This window comes from Orbicella faveolata, unplaced genomic scaffold (assembly GCF_042242905.1).
Source record: "Orbicella faveolata isolate gen_17 unplaced genomic scaffold, um_ofav_v1 contig_12, whole genome shotgun sequence".
Taxonomy (NCBI): Eukaryota; Metazoa; Cnidaria; class Anthozoa; order Scleractinia; family Merulinidae; genus Orbicella; species Orbicella faveolata.
Window position 1 is genome coordinate 8,797,992 of NW_028301539.1, and position 20,438 is coordinate 8,818,429.

A 20,438-nucleotide genomic window follows, 5' to 3' on the forward strand; every position below is an offset into this window, starting at 1 on the left:
ATCGTAAATTATTTCAAGATCTGGAAGGTTAATATTGATTTTCAAAGTGTTAGCAATGAAAGGGTGTTTTCGTTGCAGGTGGTTTTCTTTGAAGAAAGCGTTTATATTTGTATTGTCACAGCAGACTTACGTATTCTTGCTGTTAGCGTCATTCAGGCGTCAGTAAATTGAATTAATTAGACAGTGAAGAAAATAGACGTGGTTGCTTTGACAACTGAAAAAATTACCACAAAAGTTAGAATTTACCTGTTACACTATAAAGAGTATTAACATCAAAGACATTGAGCAAAGCGACAAGGGAAGGATGGCCTCAATCAAAGTCTTTGTATTTCTCATGTGGATTTTGTTTGGATTAGTTTCCATTGTATATGCTGGTAAGTTTTATTCTTAATTACTTTGATAACTCTTGTTGAAGGCTCGGCAACAGATAATAATAATAAACGAAATCGCTCAACACATTAACGCACCTTACCGAGACCGAAATATTTAACATTAGTTAAATTTTAAAACATCCTAACCCTAAAGCCCTCCAAGGGGTAGAGAGGAACAGATGAATTTATATGCAGTGAGAGAAGTCTTAAGTTGCATTGGGACCAAAGAACTATAAATTATAACTGCACTAGTAATTTTGAATAAACTAAAACAAAAACCTCCTTGGTGTAGGGGCACCTCTAGCGCATTTAGCAGAACAAGTCTCTTTGAAAAATGAGATATTTATTAAACCCAGAAGTGACGTTCCCATGCCACAGGAATGATTTCAATTATTATGACATTGTGCAAATCAACTTTTATTGATTGGGCTAATAGTTAATTCTCTGAAATAGCTAGAAAAACATGGTACAGGGCATCACAAGTGTTCCCTTTAAATCTGTGGAACTTTTTAATTTGTTTTTTGTTTGTTCGTTTGTTTTCGTCTGCACCTCATGCCGACTGGCGGTGGCAGCTCGTACCTACTTGTGTTTTAATAATTAGTGTGAATATAAATATGAACAACAACAAACGTTAGTGAGCAAGCTGGACTGTATGAATTCCATAATCTTCTTTTTCTTTCTTTCCCGTACCAAATAAAAATAAGAAAAGTATCTTTGCTTGAAAAGAAAATCTTGTGATCGTGTGAGTTTGAGTTCAGATAACTAAGCTACGCGCGCCATCTGTAATATTGTTATATAGCTCGCGTTTTTCCCGCTACAGCGCGCCCATTCATTGGGTAGTTTATGGTCACATGACATCTAACAATGAAACTGTTTAACACCAGGTGCCACGAGCTAGCAGCATTGCAAAAACTATGGCGTCAAACGCGAAAAAAGTTCATTGTTACCCGCGAAATGTTGACCGCTGTTGCACGCGATCAGAGCGTGTAGCTGAAGGTGGCCTGATGTTGTCGCTGGAATCTCAACGCGTTTTCAACAATTTGCCTAGGTTTTGTTTTGCTATATAACAAATCATTTGATCTCGAGATCACTGTTCTTCTCGGGACCAGTCATCGAGTGTCAATTTTTATATTTTATTTTAACATAAAATAATACACGCGCGATTGCCTCAAGATCTCTAAGGGCTCACCTAGGGAGCTATAATCTACATTAAACAAATAATTTATGCAAGGACGGCAGGTATACCTCAACAAGTAAATATTTTGTAGATTGAGGAAAAGAAAAAACGCGTTTGAACTTTTTAGTTTTTATAATTTTCTTCGTTTGATAAATGATAAACGAGGAAAGCCTAATTTAAAAAAAATCCACTTTCTGAGAGTCGGAAAAAAATCACCCATTGCACGTCAGAGGCAATACGAGCAGCAACAGAAAGCAAATTTCCCCTAGGGGCAGCATACAAACGGCAGTATATTGAAAGAAATGAGCCTTTGCCATATTTGATTGCAGTTGTAAAGAGAGAATAATATAATGCCTAAGCATCTTAGAAAATACTCTAGAGGCAACAAGGAAAAAAAAAGGCAAAAGGTCTTATACACCCTTTTCATTAATGGCTGTCAATTATAAATTCTTTTGTAAGTGTTAAATTAGTCTGAATAACCTCGTTTTTGAGTTGAGAATTCAAAAGAATCTTAATCTTAATCTTGCACGCAAGCAAGGTTTTGTTGTTTCAATTAGTAACCTTTCGTTGGAAATTGTTTTTACACCTGCCCACGTTTGGCACATTTCATTCACACAAGTGAGGCGGTGGATACTGGAGATGGAGATACACATTCGATTACGCGAGTTATCAGGTAAATGTTTTACCGTACTGTGGGAAGAATCTTGGCCATTACATGCAGATATCGAAATCTCTGATTACTGCGCATTTGTCCTGAAGAAAATAGATAAGATCCACAAATAAATCCTAAATAGAGAAGGACATCAGGATGAATTATTTTAAGTATACCCGCCAACGAATAAACCAAATGTCGATCGAACTCAGTCTTCCTGAAGTCAAAATACGCACGCGCATTTGGCAATCCATTTGCGAGTTACACTTTGCTTTGGGGTGTATACTTTGATGAAGTGTGTGATTGACACTTGAAAGTTGGTCGAGAAAGGTTTAGAAAAGCACACATCACATTGGTTTGCTCAAACTAGTTTTACATAGTTGCCATAGACACACGCAAAAATGCGTTCCTACTGAAACGAAAATGCGTATTAAGTACACTGTGAAGTATCTCAACCTCTTTATTTTCTGCAGTGTTCGAGACAGAATATGACCGTATCTTAATATTCAAGGAGCCATTTTCAAACAAAGCACTGGAAGGTCACTTGATAAGAACGGAGAAAGTGCCCGATGAGGGAAGCTGCCGACTGAAGTGTTACTTGGAACCAAACTGGGTGTCAGTCAAGTGGGACCCTTAGACAAAGGATCACATTTGTGAGTTCAACAATGACACAGATAAATGTCCATCTCATCTTTCGTTGGTGGAGAGACAACTTTATACTTACCATGCTGTTGAGGTATAACTAGATGAGACTAAATTGATTTCCTTTGTCAGGACTCGAAAGATCGAGTCTCTCCGCCCTGTTGACGCTCGCACTAGTTCAAGGAGGATCACGACGAAGCGTGCAATTTAGCCGCTTATTGCTTAGCCTGTCCACTTAAGCAAAAGTGTGGGCAAAACCCTCTTGGGATTTTCGAATCCGAGAGTTATCTAAAAATAAATCTTAAGGGAGCTACGTCATGGTTTGCCCATCTTGAAAAGGTTATCCTAAATGTTTCAAGTTCGTTGTTTGTAATCCGTGTTAATCTTCTCCATCTTTGACCACCCTTTCTCCTTTATGTTTTTGTACATATTATTTCTTTGGTGTTTTTTTTGTTTTATCTTAGTAAACTTCTTTTTCTAGGTTTCCTCGAATTGAAAGGTAATTTTTGTACCTGGCTAAAATTACTCAAAATGCCATGACGAAGTTCCTTTAAGGGATTACCTTTTGAATAAGGGACATATAGGCTGTTAACTCTCTTGTCGTTTACCCCATCACTTCATCTCACTTGAACAAAAGCAATAAGCCTTTTCAGCGCTGCCTATTGCCTCTGTGTCAAAACAAGTCTTCTCGCGAAACCATTCATATGACAATGTGCACGATCATAAGGGCTAGCAGTGCTATTAATTTCATTGATCTCAGACTGCTCTTCCAAATTTCGGTTTTAAAAATTAGAAAAAAAAAATTAAAACACTTTTTTTCCCTGTAATTATTTTACTTTATATATGTTTTTTTTTTTTCTTTAACAGAATGCTTGTCATTGCAGACCTTGCCCGGGGAAATATGCCTTTTGCCATGTGGGGTTTACAGAAAAAGGTTATAGATGCGACTGCCGTGAGGGGTATAGAGGCGAACGATGTAATGAAGGTATTGACGTATGTGTATCCGTGAAGATATGGGCGGTTATCAATATAATAAAATCGTACCGCGAAATTGAATAAAATATCAAGCATGGCTTTCCAACATCTTTTCTTTGAGTTGGTGCACTTTGATTCCAGAGAGTCTGTGTAATGTCCTTTAGACAACGAGAAAATATCAGCAAACACACGCAACGATCTCTATCTACAGGCTTGGTAGCATTTTGAATGGTGAACTGTTTTTCATACATATAGACAATTCTTGGTAGAAAAAAAAATAATAATAATAAAAAAATAATAATAATAATTAAAAAAAAAAAACATGGAGACTGGTACATTTACCCATAACTCTTAGAACATGAAAACTTTAATATCTCTCATAAAAACGCACAGAAAAGGTTTTTGACATCTAAAGCCTAGCATACAGAACGTCCTTAGCAATGGACAAATATTGTAAGCATGCCTGTGCCCTTCATGGACGGATAACTGTTCAGATAATGTAAAAAAAACAAACAAACAAACAAACAAAACAAAAAAAACAAAACAAAACAAAAAAAACATATATGATTTCAATTTCTTCCTTTAGATTTCATTCCAGGTGGAGGATCACTTTGTGGTTTTTGTTACAAAGTATTCACTGACCAGAGGCTTGGAACACTGCGGAGGCCAATTGCAAAAGACAAGGAGCGCAGCTGGTAAAGATCCAATCCGCAGAGGAGAACGAATTCCTTACAAGGACGTTCCTCACGGCATCTGCAGTGACTTACTGGATCGGTCTAAGTGATCAGGTGAAGGAGGGAGAGTGGATCTGGACGCATGGAGGTCCCCTAGGAAACTACACCAACTGGCGAGGTAGTAACCCAAACAACCAAAAGGGTAATCAAACTTGTGGACATATAGTGAAGGGGAGCATGAAGATCAGATTGCAAAACGGATGGTACTCATGGTCGTATACCTTCAGCGGCTATAACGGAGAGTGGAATGACCTAGAATGTGATGCGCAGCTTGGATATATTTGTGAGCAGGTTTCTCCATAACCAAGGATGAATTATTTTGGACAGTTGTTTAGTGAAAATCAGGTCGCATCAGTATAGGTTGATACCTATTTTCCTATAACATTTTTCTTTTTTTTTTTTCAAGTCCGGCCGTTCATAAAATCCATGCCGTAAAATAAATCAAAATTGCTTGGCCCAGTGCCTTGATTTGGGCGTGAAATAATATTCGGATTAGTTTTCAGGTGATCTCGTAGAGTAACGGGGGACAATTAGTCTCGGCCTCGGGCCTTATATTAGCTGATATACAGTAAAGGGTGCTAGTAGGTGTACTAGTAATAGCACTACCACTAGAAGTATTAGTAGTGGTAGCAGCTTATTTATTTAAGCACGGTAAAATCGTTAGCCATGATGTATACAATAACTAGAGTGCAGTGGGCTAAATCCTCTAAGTTAAAAGATTCAATGTACTGTTTTACAAGATTGCCGTGGGGAGGCGTGACGAAATGTTTCTATAGAGTCGGTTGATTTCACTTTTGAAATGTCCAAGAGCGTCTATTTTGCTTAGCTTAATTGACAAACTGTTCTATAGTGATGCGCCGCTATAACCAAGACCTCGTTTCGAGTAATTAGTACGCGGCAGTGGCTATTTACACCACATGGTGGCTCGTGATAGGGTTAAGCTGATAGCTGAGAATTGAACAAGAATTAAACTGTCAACCGACAACTGCTTCCTTTTTTTATTTTTTTGAGGAACACACAACATCAGTTAAAATTGATAGGTGCAAAATTGACTGACAGCCAATAGCGTTCCAATGCAGACCCACAAGAAGCCTCCGGCAGTCCTTTACTTTCTTTGCTTTTAAGATTGTTGTTTCCTTTTATGCTTAAACATTGTAATACTATAATTTGGCATGAAGGACGAGTAAATGTAAACGAATAAGCTATAGTGTATCAATAAATGTGAATTCATGTTTGGGCTAACTGGACTCTGCTGTGTTTGCTTATGTAGTTGTATTTTGAGTCAGTGAAACCACACGTCCGCTATTCTCCATTGAATCACAAATCTAGAGTCACATGTATATGCTAAAGCAAAAAACTTTTCGGAATTTATACGTGTATAGCTAGGTTGGTTTTCTCTAGCGCAAGTAACAAGGCAGACACAGTGCACTGTAAATTGTTGTAGAGTAGAAACTTTTGTTAAGACCTTGACGTAATCATGCTTAAGACCTTAGTAACATGAGTCCACGGAGAGCAAGCTTTTTAGAAACGTTTTATCAGCTTCTTGTACACGTTTTACACAATAAAATCTGCTGTATGTTGTTTTAATCGGGTGTGAATCAAATTTCGCTTGCCGCAGTTACGATTTCAAGGAAAGCTGCGATGACATGAACTGAGAACTGACTATCAACAACGCCAAAATCTCTTCCGAAAATTAAGCAGAACCAAGGAATGTCAAAGAGAGCGCATGAAGGTTGATAGCTAAAGCTGTATTCTCGTTCACTCGCCTGCTCATCGAAAGATAAAGTAAAAATACAATAGAAAATACCTTAAAGCCTGCATTAAGCGTATTGATCACGTTGTGGCAAAGAGACAGGGAGGGTGGGGCTGCTGATGACTCGACAGACGTTAAACCCTTGTAACTTTGAAAGTTTTGAGCGATGGACTCCAAACTGGGTTAACTTTACCAAAATTTATCAAAAAGTTTGTTAGGGCACATGATCACTCAAGAAACGTGATGTTTCAATGGGAACTGTAATTTTGTTAAGAATTTCATTTTAAAATTTTGCTTTAATAATTTTTCATCTCGAAGACTGTTGAAAAAGCAGTTGTTTCTCAACTTCTTCCAAAGTTCCAATCAGGATTCCGGAGATTTCATTCAACTGAAGCTGCCTTGAATAAAGTTCAGAGCAATATATATTCTCATGTCGATGGATCATCAGGAAGTAACGCTCCTAGCTAGTGCTATTAGATCTGAGTGCAGCTTTTGATACCATCGACTACGAAATTCTTCTCGATGTCCTTGAAAATAATTTTGGACTAATTGACTCCGCCCATGATTGGTTTGATCCATATCTATCTGATCGAAAGCAACGTGTTCATATCAGCAACAATTTTTCAAATGATTTAAGTCTGAACCGTGGTGTCCCACAGGGTAGTTGCATGGGCCCAGTGATGTTTATTTTGTACGTTTCACGGCTATATCATGTTATCGCCAGCAATCTTCCTTCTGCTCATGGATATGCCGATGATACCCAACTCTACCTTTCTTTTAGACCAGACGGCACTTTGTCTCAAGATCACGCTCTAGCGGTTGTGGAAGCCTGTATTTCCGATGTCCGTGCTTGGTTAATTCATAACCGTTCATTATAATCAACGACGCAAAGACTGAGTTTTTAATTATTGGCTCCAGCCATCAATTGTCAAAATCTCAATTGACCCCATTACTCTTGGCGACCCCATTATCCAACCTCTAGAAAGTGTTCGCAATCCGGGCTCCTGGTTTACCACTACGATGTCTATGTCAGTCCATATTGGCAGGATTTGCAGTAAAGCATTCTGTGGTCTGTACAAAATTCAGCAAATAAGGGAATTCCTCAGTCCTGAGACTACCAAAACTCTTGTCTATGCATTTGTCTCTTCTCACTTGGACCACTGCAATTCTCTTCTCTTTGGTGTCCCTAATTACCAATTTTACAATAACTGTCTAATTTGTCGCGCGCTGATTGCCTCATTTTTATCATCAATAAGAGTACAGACGGATAAAATTTTAATTTATGCAAGCTTTCAAGTTCAAATTTCAGCTGTCAAACTGACCCTTTGACCAGTTTGGGGTCTTGTTATTGTAAAAAACAAATTGACATCAGTTTATTTCATGCGTCTGTCCTCTTATTGATGATAAATTTCGCCATAACATTGTCAAAGTTTACTGCGGAACCACTCGCCTGTGGCTCGTGGTTCCACAGCAGAGTTGACAATGTTATGCCGCAATTTATCATCATTAAGAGGACAGACGTCAATTTGTTAATCTGATCGTCGTCAAGAAGTATTAAATGCCACTGCTAGACTAACTGTTGGCCTATCCAAATTTGACCACATTTCCTCTGCCTTCTACGACCTGCACTGGTTTCCTGGTTCGTGTTCGGTTTAAACTGTTACTTCTTGTTTACAAAGCTCTTAATAATCAAGCACTTGACTATATAGAGGACTTTTTACACATAAAGACTAACGTAACTTATCGCCTGCGCTCCCAAGACCATAACCTCCTCGCTGTTCCCAGAACCAAACACGTGCACAGGACATTTGGTGATCGTGCCTTGGCACACTCTGGACCTTTTTTCTGGAACAAACATCCTCGTGAAATAAATCCAACCCTAGCTGTTTTTAAATCAAAGTTAAAAACTTACTTTTTTTAAATTAGCGTATAGCATGCCATAGTTTTATAATATGCTTCGTAAATTGTATTTTTTTAGACACATTTTTCTTATATTTTTACTGTAATCTTAATCTTACATTGTAAAGCGCTTAAGAATATTTTGTAATTTTATCACTATATAAATCTATTATTATTATTATCAGAAGAATATCACCTAGAAGCGATTAACACCGATCCAATGCTGGGGTTTTTCAGCGAACCAATCAAAATTTACTTCCTAATATGGAGTGCTGCACACTGGTACGTCACAAAATCTCGTCTCTGCCAGAGCAATGGCGGACACAGTTGTTGCTTTCGTGTTGAGAGTAGATTGTCGTTTCTCAACCTTTTTCTGCGCTCATCAAGAGAATCAAACGAGCTTTTTCCAGGAGCTGCTATTGTAATATCAAGGCCAGAGATGATCAATTGCAGGTAAGCATTTTGTTTTGTATCAAAACAAGTCTGAAAATCATCTTTATGTTGAAAACGCCCCGACCGGATCGCGGATTGGATCACGGGTCGGATCACAAAAAAAGGTTAAAAAATATATACATATATATCAAATTGTTTATAAGATAATAAATGAATAAAAAAGTGGAAAACTAAAATATGTTAAATGAAAATAAGAAGTGTTCCGTGACAAGCCAATATAAAGTCTGCGTGACATAATGGAGCGCAGGCCCCGCTGAAAGAAGAGCCGAAGAGCTCCGCAACCCGCAAGTATAAACTTAAATGGCTAAAGGACACTAAGGCCTTTAAATGCTATGGCTGCGACTGTGCCATTCGAGTCCCAGGCGAAATTTCTGATCCGCCAAATGATGTAATTGCGTCTACCAAAGAGTACAAGTCGTTTATCAAGGACGGGAAACTACAAGTTCACTTCGGGTCCACGCATTACCACGCATTAATTTTGAATCTTGAATTTTAATTTTTCACTTTCTATAATTTTTTTTTCCGCGATCCGATTCGTGATCCGTCCGCGATCTGATCCGCGATCCGATCCGCGATCCGATCTGCGATTCGATCCGTGATCCAATCCGTGATCCGATCAGTGATCCGTTCCCTGATCCGATCCGGTCCGATCCAGAATTTGTCGAAGCCGCAGCCACTCTACAAAAGGCCGCCATTATTTAAACAAACTTACCTCAATCCGTTGATTCCATATTTAGACAAAAAATTCCGTGGTTCTGATTGGTAGGCTAAAAACCCCAGCATTGTTCCGAACATATAAGGAGAATTTAGACGCTTCTAGGTGATATGCTTCTGTTATTATTAATTGTGATGTTTTGTATTTCCGTGGGTGAAATCTATCACAATTTTTAGTTCCTTTGTTTTTTGCGAATTGATATATTTCCCTGTATTCAAACGTTTCAAAAAAAAAAAACATTGCTGAAAAGGAAAGGGTCAATGGAAGTCAAAAGGCTGTAACTAGTCTTAATATCACAGAATTTCACTAGGAAAACACGAGAATATATATTGTCAGTTTTGATTATTGGAGCCCGGCGAACGTCTCGCAATTTCGTACGTTCTCTTACGTTCTCACTTGGGTGCGTGCAAATTGTTAACGCTTTCGTTATCAGCGTATGTGCAGTCAAACGGTGGTAGGGAACCACCCTTAAGATAAACTTTGACACCTAAAATGGTTGATTTAGCAATATTAATATTAAGAATTCTATATGAAAAACAAAACAAAACAAAACAAAAACAAAAACAAAAACAAAAACAAAAACAAAAACAAAAACAAAAACAAAAACAAAAACAAAAACAAAAACAAAAACAAAAACAAAAACAAAAAACCTGTTAACTAGAACAACTGCTTTTAAAATTCGTCAATATGCCTTTTTTGTTTTCTATTATGGTAACTTACTGTTAGCAAGTTGATCGATTGAGACAAAGCCATAAAAGGGTATTTTCGTTCCAGGTGATTTTCTTCAAACATCAGTAAATTAAATTAATTATACAATGAAGAAAATGGGCGTGGATGATTTTGACAAATTAAAATTACCGCAAACCTTTGCATATTGAACCATTTGCAAAAGAAGGATGGCCTCCATCACGGTCTTAATATTTCTGATGTGGATTTCGTTTGGATTACTTCCAGGTTCAGATGTGTGTGTGTGTGCTGGTAAGTTTTATTCTCAATTATTTTGATAACTCTTGTCGAAGTTTTATTCTTAATTATTTTGATAACGCTTGTTGAAGGCTCGCCATCAGTTACTAACGATGAAAGAAATCTCCCAACATGATAACACATTTTATCTAGTCCGAAATATTTAATAATAGTATACAATTTCCTGGTCCAAAAAACACAACTTTCCATTCTGCGCTTTTAAAAAATTAGCTAAATATCCTATTTCAAATGCTGGCATGAGCATTGCTTCAAGTATGAGTTAATGACCGCTCTTAAATTCATGTTATTCGGATACGACAAGCAAACATTTTGAGTGTCATCAAAGTGAGAAAGGTGCATCGAAAGACGACTTGAAGGGTTTCGAGAAAACTGGCACTTTTTGCGTATTTTGAATATTCTCAATTATTAAAAGCGACATAACTTGCTATCAAGTGAGAACTAAGAACTATTTCGAAATAAATTAAATTGAATAATGTTACTCAAGCTGTTTTGTTTTTTGTTTTTTTATTGATTCCGAGCCATCTTCCTCTATGTGCAGCTTTTTCTCGAGGATTACGCTGTTTGACCGATCTTTCAATGATAATAATAATAATGATACTAATAATAATTCACAAAGATATATAATAGAGAACATCTCTCTTTCATTTACGTATAACATTGTCTAGAATTTGGTCAACTTTTTATAAGAACACAGATGAGTCTTTGTATAACAATTAAAAAACAACAAAAACAAAAACAAAAACAAACGAAAGGGAATGGATTCATTTCAGTATAAAATGCTGAAAGTTTGGTAAGCAACGTTTGCAGTAGTAATAACAGAAGATATATATAGAAGGCCGGACGATTTTAATATCCGTTCTGTATTTTATCCCTTTGGATCAGGGATGACAGCAGATATTTGCTTTCATTAAACTTGTTTACCTAAGGGTTTGTTCGAATACAAATATGGCACCAGCAGCTACCCACTTAAGTTTGTAGTAAACAGAATAAAGGGAGAGTTTCCACTAAAAATAAACTCCTTTGAATAATCTTTCGGGATCGAGCAACAATGTAGATACTGAGCAATTTCGTTACAAATAAAAAGACAGCAATCTACACGTTGGCAGTAGAAGTAACAGGTGAACTCATGTACAATGAAGGAAATCTCAAGTTACATTGGAAAATTATATCTATAAATTATAACCGGACCATAAATATCAGGGGAAAAAAATTCTCTATAATTTTATTATAAACAAAACCAAAAGAGCCTTTGGGTTAGAAGTATTTCTTGCGCGGTTAGCAGAGTGAGGCAACTGGCAATATGAAATATTTCTTATACCTAAAACTGACCCAGCCAACGTCACCGGAATAATTTCAGTGACCATGACACTGAGCAAAACAATATTTGTGGTCACTGGGTTAACATTGAAAGTCTCTACATCAATAGAGCAAAATTAGGGTTTTATAACTGCTCTCTTAATTTGTGCAGTCTCTAATTTGTTTTGTTTTCATCTGCGCGTCATGCAGATTGAGGGCAGCAGTTCGTGTTTGCATGTGGGTTAATTGAAAAAAAAAAAAATGTAAATATTACCCAGCAGCAAATGTTAGTAAACAAGCTAGACTGTAAAAACTCCATAATCCTCTTTTTCTTCCATTACCGCACAAAACAGAAATAAGGAATTAACATCAAATAAATTTTCTGTAACATTTGTTTCGTTAGGCCATCTTTTATGTTTTAACTGCGAACGGGATTTGATACTCGCATTTCGTGCTTTGCGTTATGTTATGCATTGAGATTTCCTCGTTTTGTTTGTTTAATTCAGTCAGTGTGGTGAAATGCTTATTGCTGAATTTCTTTAAAGGTTATTGGTAGAGGACTGCTCGTTAAAATGACTGCAAAGCCGTCGGCAAAAATAACTTTAAAATTACCCTTTGGCATCAATAACTTTCTTGAACACCCAATTTTAGACGTTTCCGACTTCTAAATGCTTTTTTCGGCCTTATCTTGAGTGATAATCAATCTTAAACGAATTTTATTTAACATTTCGTTTACTCGGTCATCTTTTGTTGAGAATTTGTGCCTTTTAAAATAGCGAACAGGATTTGCTATAAGTTGACACTCACACGTAGGGATTTGGAGATAATGTTAATGGAGATTTTCTCCCTTATTTGGTCTTCAATTCATCCACGCCACTTTGGCTAAATGCTTATTGGTGAATTTCTTTGAAAGGTTATGGTGTTGAGTGCATGATTAGCAATTTATAGGAGTTAGTGCTTTTAGACTAGGCAAAATCTACATATTACGCTCACTGGTGGCGGCTTTGCTGACTGGACAGTAAAATTTACCATCAGAACAGTTTAAAATTCCGATTGATTAAAAAAAAAGAATGTGTCAAGTATAGCGAAATGAAAGTACTAAATGAAGCTAAATAAATGTGCTTATCTTTTGAAGAGCTCACAGATGAATACGACCGCATCATAATATTCAAAGAGCCGGCATCAGACAAAGCACTCAGTGGTCACGTAATAAGAACTGAGAAAGTGACCGATGAGGGGAGCTGTCGAGTGGAATGTTATTTGGAGCCAAACTGTGTGTCCGTAAATGTGGGACCGTATGACGGAGGAAATCACGTATGCCAATTAAACAACGCCACCGATGAAAGCCCAACACTCTCCCAGCTATCGAACAGAAAAAGCTATACATATCATGGCATCGAGGTATGTGTGTATGGTTGTAGTAATATTTCGATCTCTGACGGAATTCCATCGATTCGATTCGGCTCCTGTGTTTTTTTTTTTAAGTTGACCGCTATCCAGGTATAGGCTTTCGATTGGATCGCAGGCTGAAGCTAGGTTAAGTATTGTAATCAGGAGCTCTGCTTTTAGGCTTTACTGAATCTATATATGATTGTGGGTTTTTTTATTTTTACAGAACTGTTGCCATAGCAACCCTTGCCATGCGAAGTATGAAGTCTGTCAAGTAGGTTTCACTGAAAGAGGATATAGGTGTGCCTGCCGCGGGCGATACAGTGAAAAACAGTGTACAAAAGGTATCAAAACCGTTATTTATTTATTTATTTATTTTTTTTTTGTGAGAACGAATGTGTCAATTTATCTTTTGTTTAAGGGCCCATTAACCAATTTATGCGCGCTTTGCTAAGGAGGTGAAATTTCACTTCCGGTTACTTACGTTAGCCTGAGCGCGGAAAATAAAAACAACTCAACAACTTCCAAATTCGCTTACATTTTAGATGTTTCTCTTTGTGTTTCACAAAATGCAAAGTAAAAAAAGTACAAGCAAAGACAAAATAAGAGAAAGACAGAAAAACACTCCGTGTGACTTTGTTTGATCTTACCGAAGTGCGCTGGTAGTGTAAATTGCGCACACGCTGATAAGGTAACTTCCAATATATATCGGGGGCACTTCCGGTTTCTTTAAATGCTAAACGCGGGTTTTCATTAAATCCAGCCCTTTTTTGAAGGATTTGGTTTAAAGCCAACGTTGGAAACATAGCTATGCATTCTTTATTCGAAATCATGCTTTCTTCAGAAAATTACTAATTTTTTAATATTTTAAAATTCTCTAAAAATCTTACCTTTTAGAAATGACACAAAATCTATGCATAGCGTAATGAGGATTTAAATAGAAATAGTAGATCTATGAAAAAATCCCGATTAAGTAATTTGCCTGGGAGCCTTTGCGTTTTTTCAGTATTAGTCACATGACCAAGGGCGTGGCCTGATGACGTCATCGCTGTTGTTGCTAATCATGAAAAAGTTAAAACACATGAAATAACTCTGAACTAACTAAAAATGACAAGGTTATATGAAAATAAATTTTCCTTTGCAACGGCTCGAAAAGATCCCTTAATGGGCCCTTAAATGTAAAACATTATTTAATTGAAAAAAAAAGAAAAAAAGAAAAAGAAAGAATATTCTCCCAAGCAGGGGATATAGTATGGGAAAATCAAACAACTTTGGAAATAAAAATTGGTCGACTAGAAATACGCGCTCTCATGAAATACATTTTGTCGTAACCAAGAGATTATTTTTCTTGCCATGACTTAAGACATCACTTTGAAACTACTATTAAACGTAAGCACAATACAGTAACTGGAAATAGGAAAACGACAACAACAACAACAATCTTTATTTTAAGAACGAGGTTAAACATTTTCAGCGGATGGTTCCTTTTTTCTGGACTGCGGTGGGTGGTATGAAAAACACAGAGGACATCTCTGTTACTTTAAAGTTTTGTTAGAGGGGGGTCATTCGAGTGTCGATATTTTGGTTTTGCGTTATGACGCTAAGCGATTGGCTCAAAACTCTCGCGCCACTTTGTACAGCCAGGGATAAAAGCCAAACTAATCGTGACTTGGGCGCGTATGCTAGCACGCATTCTGCGGCGTTTCGTTTTAGCTGTATGTACATGATTGATTGGATTGGATCACTGGATTGTCTATTCGCTCACCTGATTTGCTCTGCAGTTGGGCGGATTAATAATTTCCTTGGATTTGGTATTAATTAAGAGAGTCAATTGAGAATTACTCAAGCGTTACAAGAAACTTTGTAACCAAATCTGTTCACTAAATTAGATTGTCAAGGAGTTCTTGGGATGCAAAGCGGAACAATCGGTGACGGACAGATAAGTGCTTCTTCCCATTTTGACGCCAACCACGCCGCTAAGCAGGGCAGACTACACTTCCAAGCCACTGGAACATTAAAAGGAGGTTGGTCAGCCGTCAGGAATGATGCTAATCAGTGGCTTCAGGTTTATTTGGGCTGCGAGTCCTTTGTAATAACAGCAGTAGCAACGCAAGGAAGAAATGGTTGTTGCCACCAGTGGGTTACTAAATACAATCTACAGTACAATGACGATAAGAAGAACTTTCAGTACTACAGAGAGCAAGGGGAAAGTATAAAGGTAAAGTATAGGGTAGCCAAAAGAACACCAGATACATACTTCAAGAACGTTTTTTGTATTGCCTTTTTGTTTTAAGGGCTATTAAGGGCTTATTTTTATCATCATTCTCTTTATGCTACAGCTTTTAAATTCTATCTTGAATCCCTTTCAATTAAACATGGTACTGATGACGGCCGTTGTCACTGAGGTGGATAGTGATAAATAATTATTTTAATTAGTACGGGTAATCGTTTGAATGCAAGTGTAATGGGCCATTTCCACGTTACTTTGTGCCATAACATTTGTGGATTCATAACATTTCTTATAACAATTGTCTATAACATTTGCTCATCTTGTTGGTTTAGATTTTTGATGGGAACACTAACCCGGACTCTGTTGTTTATCATGAATTCAATCCACCAATCAAGGCACGATATATCCGTTTCCGTCCAGTGGCTTGGAAAAATCACGTGTCGATGAGAGTGGAAGTGTATGGTTGTTCTAAGGGTGAGGCATTTACATCCAACTTTAACAATCGTTCGCGCTATTCAATATCCTACTTAGAGCATAAAAAATATTTCAAAGTACAGTAGACATGTATTTGAGTAATTCGGATGCTCCTTTCAGGCCTCTCTGCGCTGACCTGATGGAAAGTAACGAAAGCTTGCAGGTTCAAAACGTGGATGGTTTCTTTGCCCGTGGTCTCATATAAGATGTAGTTTGACGAGGGCAAATGAGACAATAAAGATGATAACGTGGAAATAACCACTGATTCTATACTTGGTGACAGGATATCGACTGGCAACAGCCCTGGCTAGTAAATATTTAGAACTTCTCGTGTCAGCCACCGCACAGTCCAAATTACAAAATACAAACTTTCGTTCTCGATTTACTATAGACTTTAAGGATATACATTAGAATACATAACCCCAACATTTTCCCAACGCAACAGCCCGCTTACGATTTAGTACGTTTGGTTAGCACCTGGAACGTGAATTCTGGCTAATTCAGTTAGCAATCTAACGTTGGACGGATTAACGGCAACAAAAAAAACAACAGCAGCAAAGGAAGCAGGAAAATAATAATAATAATAATAATAATAATAATAATAATAATAATAATAATAATAATAAAATAACTCTCTGAACTGAGTTTGCTGCCCAAAACCTGCTCCCCTTTAGTTTCAACAATTATTATATAAACTAGAGATATTTCATTTGGGACAATGAAAAAAAGTTTAGCAGCTATTATTGCTTATCTACCAGATATTCAATGACTATATTGGTTTTCCAAAAGTGATATAATTGTATAATATAATTCTCCAATAGTGATATAATCTTGTCAAGAATTATGTAAGCTAATGATAGTTAGGTATGTTAGTTTCCTCTATCATTTTAAAACAATTACGGTTACCGTATACCTTCAGAGGTGTCTCGCGTCCATGTGATGTAACGCATAAAGGTTAAACTTTAAATACCTAAACCCCTTTACCAAATTAAAGCTTATAGAGCGGGCTATCAAACTATACCAAGAATTTGGACCACTGAATGCGAGCGCCTGAATCACCTTTTGAAAGCTAGAAGTCAAAGCGAATTTTGTTTTTCAGCAATTTAATTTTTTCCTTGGTTTCAACACCCAAAGCGGTAAAACAATGTGTCTTCGTTTTGCCATGTTCAATTGCAGTAAACATATCAGCGGGGCATTTTCGAAATGGGATTTAAAAAAATGTGGAGTAATCGTACAAAACTCCCCCTCAGAGAAAACATTTTTCGAAATGAATTAACGATTTCCTAACATTTTTTTTCATTTATACTGTAAACTAGCTGCGTACTGTCTAAATTTAAGAGAAATCGAACAAATTCCCTTGGAATAAAACTCTTGAAAGTGACTGCTTTAAGCGAAAAAAAAAAAAAAAATGGTCGCGAAAACTGCGTTAGCAAACATTCCTTGCTTCACAAACTCCGCCCACAAACACCTGCAACTGGGTTCTCAGATGATTAAGCCAATCAGTACAGGGGACGTTTACTACCGTTAACCTCCTGGTGCAATTTTCGCGTGAATCTAAAAAAAAAAATCATTGTGTTTCGCAATGCGCTCTAGGGAGAGATCATTACTTTGAACGAAAAATCCAAATTTGAAGAAAATTGCCGACTTGAAGGTATACGGTGACCTTATAATATAATGCAAAAGTAAACTATAGACATTATCTTTTAGTATAATTTCAAGAGGTGAATATAAAAATTGGACATTATGATTGGTCGAAAAGCTCATCATATGACGCTATATTCGCCCCGCTAGACCTTGGTTATTAGGCTTGCCATCTTTGCTATCTCGTCCATTGCGGACAGTTACTAAATAAAGTTTTCATTTATTCGAAAGACATCACTCCAAGTCCAGGATATTTAAAAGGATGGAGAATTTTCAAAATGACTGCTGTCGCCCTTAGAGCAATTTTTTTTTCAAGAACTCGTATTCAAGGTTCTCACGAATCGTAAACTCAGTGGTTGCGTCGATAGCCAGCAGGTCAGATTGATTGACCGAAATTTATTTTTCTTCAAACTAAAGCTACTCATTTTTAGGCGATGATGACAGCTCTGAATGAAGTCAACAACGATAAAACAAAGGTACCGGATGAATTTATTTTTCGTAGTGTTTCACTCGCTCGTTTTTTCTGCCGAAGTCGATGAGTAAATTGATCGACAATCAGTGTATATGTAAGCTTATTATTAAAGTTACGGTTGCATACGTGCATGCACGAGCAATTGCGTCTGTACGTGCTTTTATGTTTTAGTCCGCTATTTTGTAGTCTATTGTATTCACCTCTGAACATTATACTATAATAATTATTCACCTCAACTTCGTCTCGGTGAATATTCACCAATGTTCACTGAGCCTGAAGCGAATCATTCTTGAATATAATCCAACGTCGTCCATGTGGTGGCTGGAGATTTGAGTTTGCATGCACTAATCAACACACCACTTTGTAATTTCACCAGCATGCCCTTCTTACTGGACACCATATGAAACCTCTCAATATGCCGTTTTCTCGACCCTAAAGTCCTGGGAACAAGCGGAAACATTTTGCAATTTCATGGATGCCCGGCTTGTGAAGATTGATTCCAGCGACGAAAGCTCCTTCATTAATACCTTGGCTCCAGATTCGAGTGTCACGTGGGGCTACTGGATTGGCCTGACTGATGTTGACATGGAAAATCATTGGAAATGGTCTGACGGAAGTCCATTGAACGCGTACATGTATGAGAACTGGGGAACTGACGAGCCAAATAATTTCCAGGTCGAGGAGGATTGTGTAACTATATATGAAGAAGTGTGGTTAGACGTACCTTGTGATTTTAAGGCTAAGTTCATTTGCGAGAAAGAAAAAGAAGCTTAAGAAGTGAAACAGATCCTACATGATTCCTATACTCCTTCAACTTCCCAAAATGACACGTGATAACCAGCATCTGCCATCTGCCACACAAGGGACAACAATTATTAATGTAGGGTAATAACTTCTCCAACTCAAATAGTACTACAATAGTAACCTCGAATTAACGAACATCTATATAACGAAATCCTCGGTACAATGAACAGCGAGGTGTTGTGAAGTGTCACATACTGCTATGCCTTTTTTTTTTTTCTTTTACTTTTTTTTTAATTTCGAGTTTCTTTTAACTTTCATCGCGGACTTCCAACGGAAATATGTGTCATGTTCCGAAATAAGGGGTCTTTTCCATTTGACCGAACTTTCGAAACAGGAGTAAATAGTTCAGAGATTTTCTGGGAAATTTTTCAGAAAATCTTTGAATTGCTGAATTTCCGAAATGGTAATCGTTTAACTGAAAATGTCCCTGTTAAATATGTGGCAAATAAATAGCTCGAAGAATATAAGACAATTTGTTATCCAGCCATTTGCGAAACTTTCAGAATTTTTACTCTTTGCATTAATTATTTATATAGATTTTTTGACTTTGTGAGTCTAGATAAACAGGTACATTGCTTTGTAGGTCTCAAACAAAAGGCAGGAAAATGTCTTATATACAGTTTGTTTATTTAATATCTCAACAAATATTTACAGGAGAATTTAGTCCACTATATCTCATTTAAAAGTTAATAAAAATACTTTCTAGTAGCCAAAAAAGTTTGTCTTCATGGAAGCTAGTAGTATTTGTTTTCGAAAAATTAAATGAATTAAATTTGGCAAAAAAGAAAAAAAACAATGTTGGAAAAGCAAACGAACAAACAAACAAACAAAGCAAAACTGTATTTCCACTCTCCTAGTCGAATTCGATTTAGAGGGAAATCATTTTCCTTATTCTATGAAAAAACACCTCCTGAAAACAGAGCCAAAGATGACCGAAACTGGAGTTTACTAAGTTTTTTTTCGACGCGCAAACAAAGGAGTCACATTTCCGTTACCATGGCGACCGCAAGAAGATATTAACTCAGATTAACTTACGCGTCCTTATTATAAACCTATTGTCCCAACCAAACGAAGCTTTTTCTAAATTTTCTGAAGTTTACGCTCCCAAAAACGACTCAATACACATAATTCAATAATTAATCGAGATTCTGAATGTAAAAACTGCGATCCGAAGCGAATTTAGTTGCATTTGAACAACATATGTCCACATTGCAAAGCACAAGTCTCTCGTTCGTTTACCTCCAATTTTCGCTTCGAGTCTCGAGCTAACCATAAAATTGCTTTCGTATTTACTTTTAAATACCTTTCGGATTGTTGTCAGCCCAAAAAGGAAAAAAAAAATAATAATACTAATAATAATGATAATGATAATGATAATGGCAATGGCAATGACGACGAAGATGACAATGACGATGACGATGACGGTGACGATGACGATGACGATAATGATAACGATAACGATAACGATAACGATAACGATAACGATAACGATAACGATAACGATAACGATAACGATAACGATAATAATAATAATAATAATAATAATAATAATAATAATAATAATAAACAAAACAGCTCCAGGGTCTTTAGAAATCGTCCAAACTGTGCAATATCGGCCATTTTGTATGACAGGTCTTGATCTTGGAAAGTCATCGTGAAGGCCACGTACGCCTTAGCTCAAATATTACGATAATAAAAACCCTTTTGCACGGCGGCAGAAAGTCTCTATGTCTTCGGTTTTCGTTGTTGGTGGGCAGCTCATTAAAAATTTTCGCTC

General features: G+C 37.0%; 2 protein-coding genes across 2 annotated transcripts; both read left to right on the forward strand.

Moving 5' to 3' along the window:
• The first annotated feature begins 304 nt into the window (after window positions 1–304).
• On the forward strand, window positions 305–3,089 carry LOC110046511 (uncharacterized). The gene is made up of 2 exons (XM_089279786.1): window positions 305–374; window positions 2,674–3,089. The coding sequence occupies exons 1-2, from the start codon at window positions 305–307 to the stop codon at window positions 2,835–2,837; spliced, it is 234 nt and encodes a 77-aa protein (XP_089135912.1). The 3' UTR covers window positions 2,838–3,089.
• Window positions 3,090–10,267: 7,178 nt separating this feature from the next.
• Window positions 10,268–20,008, forward strand: LOC110046526 (uncharacterized). The gene is made up of 6 exons (XM_089279789.1): window positions 10,268–10,349; window positions 12,787–13,052; window positions 13,267–13,384; window positions 14,930–15,258; window positions 15,603–15,744; window positions 18,234–20,008. Exons 1-6 carry the CDS (start codon window positions 10,268–10,270, stop codon window positions 18,629–18,631), a joined length of 1,335 nt encoding a protein of 444 aa, XP_089135915.1. The 3' UTR covers window positions 18,632–20,008.
• The last annotated feature ends 430 nt before the right edge of the window (window positions 20,009–20,438 follow it).

Coding starts and splice junctions, on each gene's coding strand:
- LOC110046511 (XM_089279786.1), top strand. CDS start 305: ATGGCCTCAATCAAAGTCTTTGTATTTCTCATGTGGATTTTGTTTGGA. Junction 375..2,673: donor AGTTTCCATTGTATATGCTG/GTAAGTTTTATT, acceptor TATTTTCTGCAG/TGTTCGAGACAGAATATGAC.
- LOC110046526 (XM_089279789.1), top strand. CDS start 10,268: ATGGCCTCCATCACGGTCTTAATATTTCTGATGTGGATTTCGTTTGGA. Junction 13,053..13,266: donor ATACATATCATGGCATCGAG/GTATGTGTGTAT, acceptor TTATTTTTACAG/AACTGTTGCCATAGCAACCC. Junction 15,745..18,233: donor AGTGTATGGTTGTTCTAAGG/GTGAGGCATTTA, acceptor TAATTTCACCAG/CATGCCCTTCTTACTGGACA.